The sequence below is a fragment of the Triticum aestivum genome, chromosome 4A, assembly GCF_018294505.1.
Source record: "Triticum aestivum cultivar Chinese Spring chromosome 4A, IWGSC CS RefSeq v2.1, whole genome shotgun sequence".
Taxonomy (NCBI): Eukaryota; Viridiplantae; Streptophyta; class Magnoliopsida; order Poales; family Poaceae; genus Triticum; species Triticum aestivum.
Genome location: NC_057803.1, coordinates 708,366,205 through 708,375,806, shown reverse-complemented (window position 1 = coordinate 708,375,806; position 9,602 = coordinate 708,366,205). Strand labels below are relative to the sequence as shown.

The 9,602-nt window shown below is 49.1% G+C and overlaps 1 protein-coding gene across 1 annotated transcript; it reads left to right on the top strand.

Moving 5' to 3' along the window:
• The first annotated feature begins 25 nt into the window (after nucleotides 1-25).
• LOC123083275 (7-deoxyloganetin glucosyltransferase-like) lies at nucleotides 26-1,871 on the top strand. The gene is made up of 2 exons (XM_044505354.1): nucleotides 26-624; nucleotides 764-1,871. The coding sequence occupies exons 1-2, from the start codon at nucleotides 90-92 to the stop codon at nucleotides 1,699-1,701; spliced, it is 1,473 nt and encodes a 490-aa protein (XP_044361289.1). The 5' UTR covers nucleotides 26-89; the 3' UTR covers nucleotides 1,702-1,871.
• Nucleotides 1,872-9,602: the final 7,731 nt, after the last annotated feature.

The window sequence follows — 9,602 nt, the reverse complement described above, 5'->3', positions numbered from 1 at the left end:
ACAACCACACCCACAACATTGTGACTTGTGAACGAGAGAGCCAAGTGAAGCAGCAAGCAGGTGAGGCATTTCGAGAGCAAGGCGTAGGGATGGGGTCGTTGGCGGCAGTTGAGAGGCCGCACGCGGTTATGATCCCCTACCCGGCGCAGGGTCACATCACGCCGATGCTGAAGCTGGCCAAGCTGCTCCACACCAGGGGCTTCCACATCACCTTCGTCAACACCGAGTTCAATCACCGCCGCCTTCTGCGCTCGCAGCCGCAGGGCGCCGTGGGCGGGCTACTTGGCCTGCCCGCGTTCCGGTTCGCTGCCATCGCCGATGGCCTTCCGCCGTCCGACCGTGATGCCACGCAGGACACCGCTGCGCTGTCCTACTCTACCATGACGACCTGCCTCCCGAGGCTCAAGGAGCTCATCATCAAGCTCAACGAGGAGGCCCGGTCCTCCGGCGGCGCGCTGCCGCCTGTGACCTGCGTGGTGGCCGATGGCACCATGTGTTTCGCTCTTGTCGCCGCGCGCGAGCTCGGCCTCCGCTGCGCCACGTTCTGGGCCCCCAGCGCCTGTGGTTTCATGGGCTACTGCTACTACAAGGGTCTAGTCGAGCGTGGTCTCTTCCCTCTCAAAGGTATCCATGCATGTCTCTCTCCTGGGTTGATCATATTTTTGGTGTAGTATGATGTCTTGCACTCCCGGGTTTATTACATCGGAAGAACTTACATTAATAGCAACATATACTTACTGTAATTAATCTGCTGTTGGTGCAGATGAGGCACAGTTGACCAATGGATTCTTGGACACGATCATAAACTGGATTCCGTCGATGCCCAAGGACCTGCGGCTGCGTGACCTCCCAAGCTTCGTGCGCACCACGGACCCCGATGACATCATGTTCAACTTCTTCATCCACGAGACGACCGCCATGTCGCAGGCATCGGCGGTGATCATCAACACCTTTGATGAGCTCGACGCACCCTTGCTTGATGCCATGTCTAAGTTCCTACCTCCCATCTACACGGTGGGGGCACTCCATCTGACAGTTCGCAACAACGTGCCGGAGGATAGCCCTCTCCTCGGCATCGGCTCCAATCTTTGGAAGGAACAGGACGAGCCTCTCCGGTGGCTCGACGACCAGCCGCCGCGCTCAGTGGTGTATGTCAATTTTGGGAGCATCACGGTGATGTCAAACGAGCATTTGTTGGAATTCGCCTGGGGGCTGGCCAATAGTGGCTACACCTTCTTGTGGAACGTACGACCTGACCTTGTCAAGGGCCACGACAATGCCGTACTTCCGCCGGAGTTCTCTGCGGCGACGGAGGGGCGAAGCATGCTCTCAACATGGTGCCCGCAGGAGAAGGTGCTAGAGCACGAGGCCGTAGGGGTGTTCCTCACGCACTCCGGGTGGAACTCATCATTGGAAGGCATCTGCGGTGGTGTGCCGATGGTTTGCTGGCCCTTCTTCACGGAGCAGCAGACCAATTGCCGGTACAAGTGCACGGAGTGGGGCATCGGGATGGAGATTGGGGAAGAGGTGACCAGGGCCGAGGTCGAGGCCATTCTGCGGGAGGCCATGGAGGGGGAGAAGGGGCGAGAGATGCGACGGCGCGCGCTAAAGCTCCAGGAGAGCGCCGTTGCCTCAGCGCGGCATGACGGAAGGTCCATGCGCAATGTTGATAGGCTCATCCACGAGGTGCTGCTGGCTTGACGATACAAGCAAACTGGTAAATAATAAATGGTTGATGGGTGTGTAGTGCAATTTATGTAGAAGTCAGGGTTGTCATTTTTTCAAAATAGTTAAATAATAAATAAACAGTTTGAAGAATCCGAAGAGTTTATTAAGATGTAATCAATGTTTTTGTTTTCATATTTCAGTCATAGTTTGAGTCGTTAGTTACGTGGATTACCTGGGATATGTTAACATGCCGAAGACGATGGAAATATACATGTTTTCTAGAATTGATGAAAAGAAGCTTCATTTTGTTGCAAGATGGAAATACCTCCATTATTTGTAGGGAGTACCTAGAACTCATTTAGATGAGATATACTTTGATCACATTCATTTTAAAAACACGAACAGATACAAACCACGTCAGCACACACGCTTTTTATAGCATCACATCCAATGGCTATAAAAGGTGAATGAGACCAAATTATATCTCATCTAGATGAGTTCTAGCAAAATTGTTATTTTATAACATTATTCACACCGTGTCCAACATTGATTCCAGAATTTGGCGTCTGCGCATGATTTCATTAGTTGATTTATATCGGTTTTGATAGCGCTAGCTTTATGTAGCAATAACCATGTTTCTCAAACATTTGTGCAATAATTATGTAGGCACTTGTACATAATTTGTTTGATCATGCATGTGATACGCAACCAACTGCCGCTACAGGGGCACCCAGCCTCGCGAGTTCATCTTTAGTCTGTGCAACCGGCCCCGCGTGTTAACCACCTGGCAATAGACCGCAAGAGCACAACCAGCCATTCCAGCTGCCACATGGCACATCTCCGCCCCTTTTTGTGTCGAGTAATGCTAGAGATACATAGAGTTACACGGGGTTTATAAGCTGGTGACCTTTGATTGGAGATTAAGGATGAGGAGGGGCCGACCCCCGTGAAAATCAGGGGATGAGGTTAGTTAGAAAGAAAGAAAATCCTAGTCAGTGTGTAATTGCGTGTAACTCTTTATACGTTTAGCATTATTGTTTTGTGTCCCACCTCCCATACAGCAGCCTCACATCCGCATTAGAGACACACACCACAACACCTACCTCCGAGTCATGTAGATCTAAAGGTATCGAGGATGTCGCTGAGGAGCTAGCCCAAGCACCAGATCCAGCCTCGCACCAGCACCACTAGGTCCTGGTGGGCTCAAGGGCCCGCCCAGCTGTGTAGCCTGCATAGTCGGCCCACTGTGACATGGGTCAGCGGATCAAACAAGGCACAACCGAGCAGACACGATGCCGTGTGAGACCAGCATGAGCTCACCACCTAGGCTTGTTGAGTTCTCTAGAAAAACCTAGGCTTGTTTTGGGGCCTCTTGGTCAGGAGTTTGCCGAGTCCATTTTATCCCGTAACCAGCAAACGTGTGATTTTTTGCCACGTTTTGTACAATTGCCAAATTGTTTTATCCCTGCACTAGGAAAACCATTCTTATCACTTAGTTTTGTGAGGTTGTCGGTCTTTTTTTTACCTAGATCAACTCGGCAAACTGACTTCATTGCGGAGTGCCCGATAAAAAGAACTCAGCAAATATCCGGCACTAGGCAACTTTGCTGATGTAGTGCTCATGACGTGCTGGTAATGTGATTGAATTCCTTAATCACGCAGCTAGGTTTTTACTGTAAACACTACTATTTTTCTTTGGAAGCTACATATAACCAAACAAACTAGAAATGGATTTTTGCATAGCGGTCTTGCTTAGTCTTCATAAGAATCATTCCATAATGTCAACCAATCCAGATGTCGTGACTTGATACATACGGCCACATTTATAAATAAATAAATTCAGAAGGCAAATTGATATGTATCTTTGTTTTTTCGAAATAAATTTATATGTATCTTCGGTGACGAGTGTAGAAGACTCCACGGACGTGGCAGCAACCTGCCACGATGTTTCATTGTTTCATATGCCTAGCATAGTGGTGGATGAATTAATTATGACATCGGTGGAAAGGCTGGCCACCTTCTTTCCTCCCCCTCAATAAAAGTATCCTTCCTTCTCAGACTGGCGCCGCCGACGATCTGCCCCATCTCTGATGGCCTTTGAATTCCGGAGGTGCGGAGGATCTGCCCCATGCCTCAGCTGTCCATACCAGTGATGTCTTTGAGGAAACCATGTTAGGCGGTCATTGATGGCAGAGAGGGAGCACGTCATCTGGCATGACAATGAGGTGACCTAGGAGGCAGCAGGGGAGATGGATGCGAATACGGGGCGCTTCATCTAGGATCATCCCCGGCTGGCTAAGTTATCCCTAACCTCACGATCGCGCCTGGTGGAATGGGATGCAAGTATTGTCGCCCATTTTCGTGTTGTCGGGGATCATAGCCACGTCTACCATGCGACCCCTGTCCCCTACGAGCCCGTTTCCGTTAAGACCGTGCTGGATCATAACAACGCCACTCCTAGTCCTTGGCGTGGGTCGGGGTTGGGCTTGTCGTTTTTGCGATTTAAGGAAGAGGTCCGAGGCCTGACGGGTTTTTTGACTGATGGACCAGGCTTGGGCCTAAAAACTAGGTCCGACGGTCGGGCTGGGCCAGGCCCATGCCTATTTTGTTTTGGGCTTTGTTAGGCCCGGCCCGAGTTATGACCAGGTATACCTCCGGTGCAACATAATTCTTATTTGGCCAAGATGACGGAGGTAGTCCAAGCTGGAAAGAGAGGAAGAAAAAAAAGTAGAGGCATGCCTCATCCTATTACTCACTGCCTAGCCCACCTGATCTTTACGACTAAAATATATTCACTGCGTAGCTTCAGCGGGCGGCGCCGGCGTGGGCAGGTGGGCCACTTCCCTGGCCATGTGGATGGCGGGGCGGTGGTGGGCTTCGGCTGCGGCGACGGTTCTTCGCTGGATGTTGGTGGCCATGGTGATGTTCGTCCTCGACCCCGATCTACTCCGATCTGTATCGGATCCGGCCCTTGGTGGCTTCGGCCACCGTTCATGGGTGCTGGCCTTGCAGACCCGGTGGCTGGAAGGGTTCCGGGGGAATCTCTTGGCCGGCGTGGCGGCCACTCCGATGGCAGTGCCTTTGGGTGTTGCTTTCCTCGTTGGAGGCTTCGGAGAGGAACTCCTTTCTTCTACCCCTCCCAGGAGCTCAGGTGAAAATCTCAGACCCCCCTGTTCCAAGCAACGACGACACCAAGGTGGCGTGCTCCTTCCTGAAGGCGTTGCTCGGGGGCTGCTCAAGCGGCGGTGGAAGTGGTGGCGGTTCGGCGTCGACACATGCATTCTGGTCAGCTTCATCCTGGAGGTTGCGGCGACGTAGGCGACGCTCGTCTGGTGGAGCTACTGCCGATGGTCGAGGCATCGTCGGCAGTCTGCGCCATCAGGCTCGGGGTGCTCAGGGGGAAACCTCAGATCTGGGTCTTCCGGATCGGATGATGATGGCGTTTTATCGCTTTCCCTGCTGGGGGCATCATTTTGGAGCAAGTGCTGGCTGGAGGGATGGTGGAGCGGTGCTTCATCGCACACATTGATGGCGGCGGAGATCGATGGCATGGCGCTGTGGAGACTCGACGTCCGATGCGTGGAGATGGGCTCGCGCAGGAGGAGGTTGCTATCTGGCGTCATGGTGACGTCGATGGCAGAGTGGCCAGACAGTGTAGAAGACCTGTGGAAGATGGCGGCGACGACACACGAGTGCGTCTGACCAGATTGTCCTGGTAGGTGGCTCGGCTGGGGAGTCCGAATGAGTTTCGGCTTCCGGCTTTTGATGTTAGGCTTAGGTGAGTGGTCTGGGTAGTGGCCCAGCTAGCACCCCTTCATCATATTGAATAGGAGTAGCGGCATATGTTGCCAAGATGGTGGATTCAGACACATTGTTGTAATACTTTGTACGGTCCTCGTGAATAATCAATAAAGTGGCCGTATGCATCTCCCAGATGCAGAGGCCGGGGGTCATCCTCCTTTTCTAAAAAAAAATAGTACAAAACAACTGCCTTGATGCTAGGGTCTGTCTAGGACACATCTAGATGTGACATAGTTATGTCACATCTAAATTGATGTTCACTCTGTTCATAATTTTTTTTACCCTAGTCTTTTTTTTTGTTTCTTGTTGCTGCATTATATATTTGTGAAAGCTTAGATGTGACATCTTTAAAAAACATCTAGATATGAATTAGATAAACTGTTCTAGTTGTATGTGAACTAAAGTGCACAACTTGAGGCCGTGTACGGGATGATGGCATCAAACTTCGATGAGATAAAACAATAAAACATGGAACTTACCTAGGCAGTGGTTGACCTGAATTATTAGGAAATCAAATCTACACGGCTGCTTAGTTTGACCGCCGCTAGCTACCATGCTCGCCGGCTGCAGTGTCTAACGGACATGGAAGGGAAGGAAGGGCCAAGGAACATACCAGCGGCAGATTGGGCGCATACTTCCGCAGCGTGCTCCTCGCGAGCTCCTCGCCGCCGGGGATGGCGACGACCCCGCGGTCAAACGTCACGGCAGCCACGGCAGCAGCAGCATCGCCGCGGCAGGCCGCGGCCCAGGCCTGCAGGAACATCCACACCGACCGGCCGTCGACCACGGCGTGGTGCAGTGCCACGCCGAGCGCCACCCCGCCCTTGAGCCGCGTGACCTGCACCGCCAGCACCTCTGCAGGGAGCGCCTCCACCTTGAGTTTCGGGACGAGCGCCTCGAACGCGTCCACGTCGTGGTCCGCGTCCCCCGCGAGCCGCTGACGACGCCGGGGCTGGAGGAGCAGTCGATGGCGGCGTCGCCGGTGGAAGGCAGGAAGACGACCCTCCCGGCGAGCGGGGGGAGCCGCGCGAGCGTGGCCGCGAGGGACGCACGGAGGGAGCCCACCAGCGACTCGAAGTGCGGGTGCTGCTGGCCGCCGGCGTCATCGACGAAGAGGAGCACGCGCTGGATCAGCGGGTGCGCGACCCACGGCGCGTCCAGCGCGGATAGCCTCACTACCAAGTCCTCCGGTGGTGGTGGTGGCACTACCACGTGGCCGACCTCTACGATATTTACCGTCGGCATGACTAGCGACGACGACACAGACGAGCGAGCTGGGTGGTGGTGGTGGACTGTGTTGCGTGCCGACCTGCCCGGAGCTGGACCTGCTTAATTATCCGGAGTACAAATCTGACCGAGAGGGCTCACTAGCAAGGCTGACGGTGGGCCCCATAGGGTGTAGCAGTGGAATTTTGTATACCGCATAACATGGTTAGTGCATATATGTGTTTTTCCGACAAAAGAAATATGTTAATACCGCAGAGATATTAATTACACACAACCTCTGCAACAATGCAATGTCATAAAGGCATTCCAGATGCATGCTGCCAAATGATAAAAAAGAAGAAAAAAGAAAGATCCCGCTAGTGCACATATGTGTTAACATAACTCATGGCATAAACTATGTAGTATGTATTTTGACACATTGCAAGTGCAGATGCTTATGCGTATATTGATTGACGAAGTCATCACATGCACATCCATAATTGACGAGAACATCTCCTCCCACTGAATAAACATTGACGAAAAGTCTAAAATAAATTCAGAAAAATACAAGCATCGGTGCTAAGTCTAAGACTTGAATCCTAGTGGGCCGGTTCCAGCACAAACTAAGCCGCACTCAGTTTGCATCATGTCATATACTATTAATAAATACACTAGAGATAGAAGTGAACCATCTATCAAAACTTCCGTTTTTCAAGAAAACATCCGTTCTATTCAACTTCAATCATCTAGTGTAATTAAAATGCCTTCCTGAGCAGGACACAAAACGGAGAACCTTATTCCATCATCCAGGAGCAGCCGCCGTCTCTCCTTCCTGAGCAGGACACAAACCCTAACAAAAGCCGAAAATACATCTAAATCTGAGCCCTCCCACCGGCAAGGGCCAGTATCCACCGCTCGCCCAAGGCCCTCAGGCCACCGGAGATGAGGCGGACCGGCGCCGGCGCCGGCGGGAGGCAGAGAAACCATCTATCAAAACTTAACCATATGCAATGACAATAATGCACTAGCAGGATAAATTAAGTTAACAACACTTATGTCAGTGGTAAGTAAGATCAAAGTCCCTACCTCTAAACACATCAAATAAAATTAACCTCATTCAGTCTGTTTAGTGTTGATAGTAAATAAGCATATAGCAGTATCACGATGATGCATGTTATAAATGCGTAAGTTGCGATGATAGTACTGTAGTGATATTTGGGTTTTGATATGAAATTTACTTTTTGATTAAGTGTTGGACATGAGTACCATTCCTATGGTTTTAGAAATAGAACTTCTTTTTGCTAGAAATGCTCGGAATGGGATTAACAAGAAAGCTAAAACAAAGCGCTTTGATGGGAGTCGTTGCTGGATGGGCCTGCCAAATGGCATCCATTAAACAGAGGTGGCGCCCATCTTATATCTTATATCTTATATTTATTAATTGAAGGCACCATACGAGCCTCCACATTAATCCACATCAGGAAGATTAATTTAGTCATTAGATTTAAAATTTAATGGTCTAGATCTATTAATAGATGATACCTTAATTTCTTTTAGAAAAGAAACACCACTTACAAAAAGTGAATAGAAAGGAAGTCCTCACACGTGCAAAAAGGAAGAATAGAAGTCTTGACCAGCCACGATACCCTTCGTGAAAGTGTGAATATAAAATAAATTAAGCCCACATGTACAGTACAAGGAAAGAAGTCCACATCCTCAAAAAAATGTCTCAAAAAGCACCTATGTATACACACTCTAAAATACACCTATGTACGCACTATCTCAAAAAGATCACCCATCCCAAAAGCATGCACGTAGAAAAATCACCGTGTCTCTCTTCCCTCTTTTTTTTAGTTGGCCGTGCCTTCTATCATCTTTGGCAAAAAAGAAGTGGGCGAGCCCCATTGAAAGAAGGTCCACATCACATATTCTAAAAATAAATAAAAAACACTAGCATGTTTCCTTCAAAAAAAATACAGACACATAGAAATAAAGAAGGGTACCCAATAAAGAATCTTCAAGCCTCACGTTAAAAAAACAGATTCCATATATAACTTTTTTCTGTACAGTACAAATGCAGAATATATAAGTCAAAAGGTCTGTAAGGATCATCATAAAAGATGATCAATTAAGATAAAATAAACAAGAGACAAACAAACAAAATATCTCTGTAATGGATCATTAATATCTTTATTATTTAGATAAGTGCTACCATGTGGATCCAATTCATAAATATTATTTTCTAGATCAAAGATGTGTATCTGGCCATAAAGGATAAAATTAATATATACTTTCTCCTTACATCCCAAACAGATGTACTTGACACAATGATACACTAGTAGAAAAAGGACCTAATATGTCAAACATTAGTACCGGTTGGCATATGAGCCGGCACTAATACTCCCATTAGTACCGGTTCAAATGACTTGGCGGGAGGTGACCTTTAGTACCGGTTCTTTGAGAATCTTTAGTACCGGTTCGTGCCACGAACCGGTACTAAAGATGCTGGTGCCCGGCCAGCACCTTTAGTACCGGTTCGTGGCACGAACCGGTACTAAAGAGGTTGTGGCAGGCGCTATTTGTAGTCCCACCTCGCTCCCCTAACAAGAATTTGACCACCTTAAGTATGTTACTTCTTAAACCATCCCAAGCATTTGGTCTTCATTGAACTCTATGTGTAGGATCTGTGGCTGCAATAGGAGTCTTCGCCGGTTCTTAAATCGGTGGTAGATTCCTATTGACGATTTAGATTCTATACAAAAAGATGTTGATGATCAATGTATTTTTTATATGTACTTCTGTGTAGCAGTGGCGCGCATTTTGGCTGAAAGGCGGTACTGATCAATGTATTTTTTCTGCGTTCAGATGCACAATTTAAAGAAGAAAAAGAAGAAGAGGAGGAGGACGAGGAGGACGAGGAGGAGGAA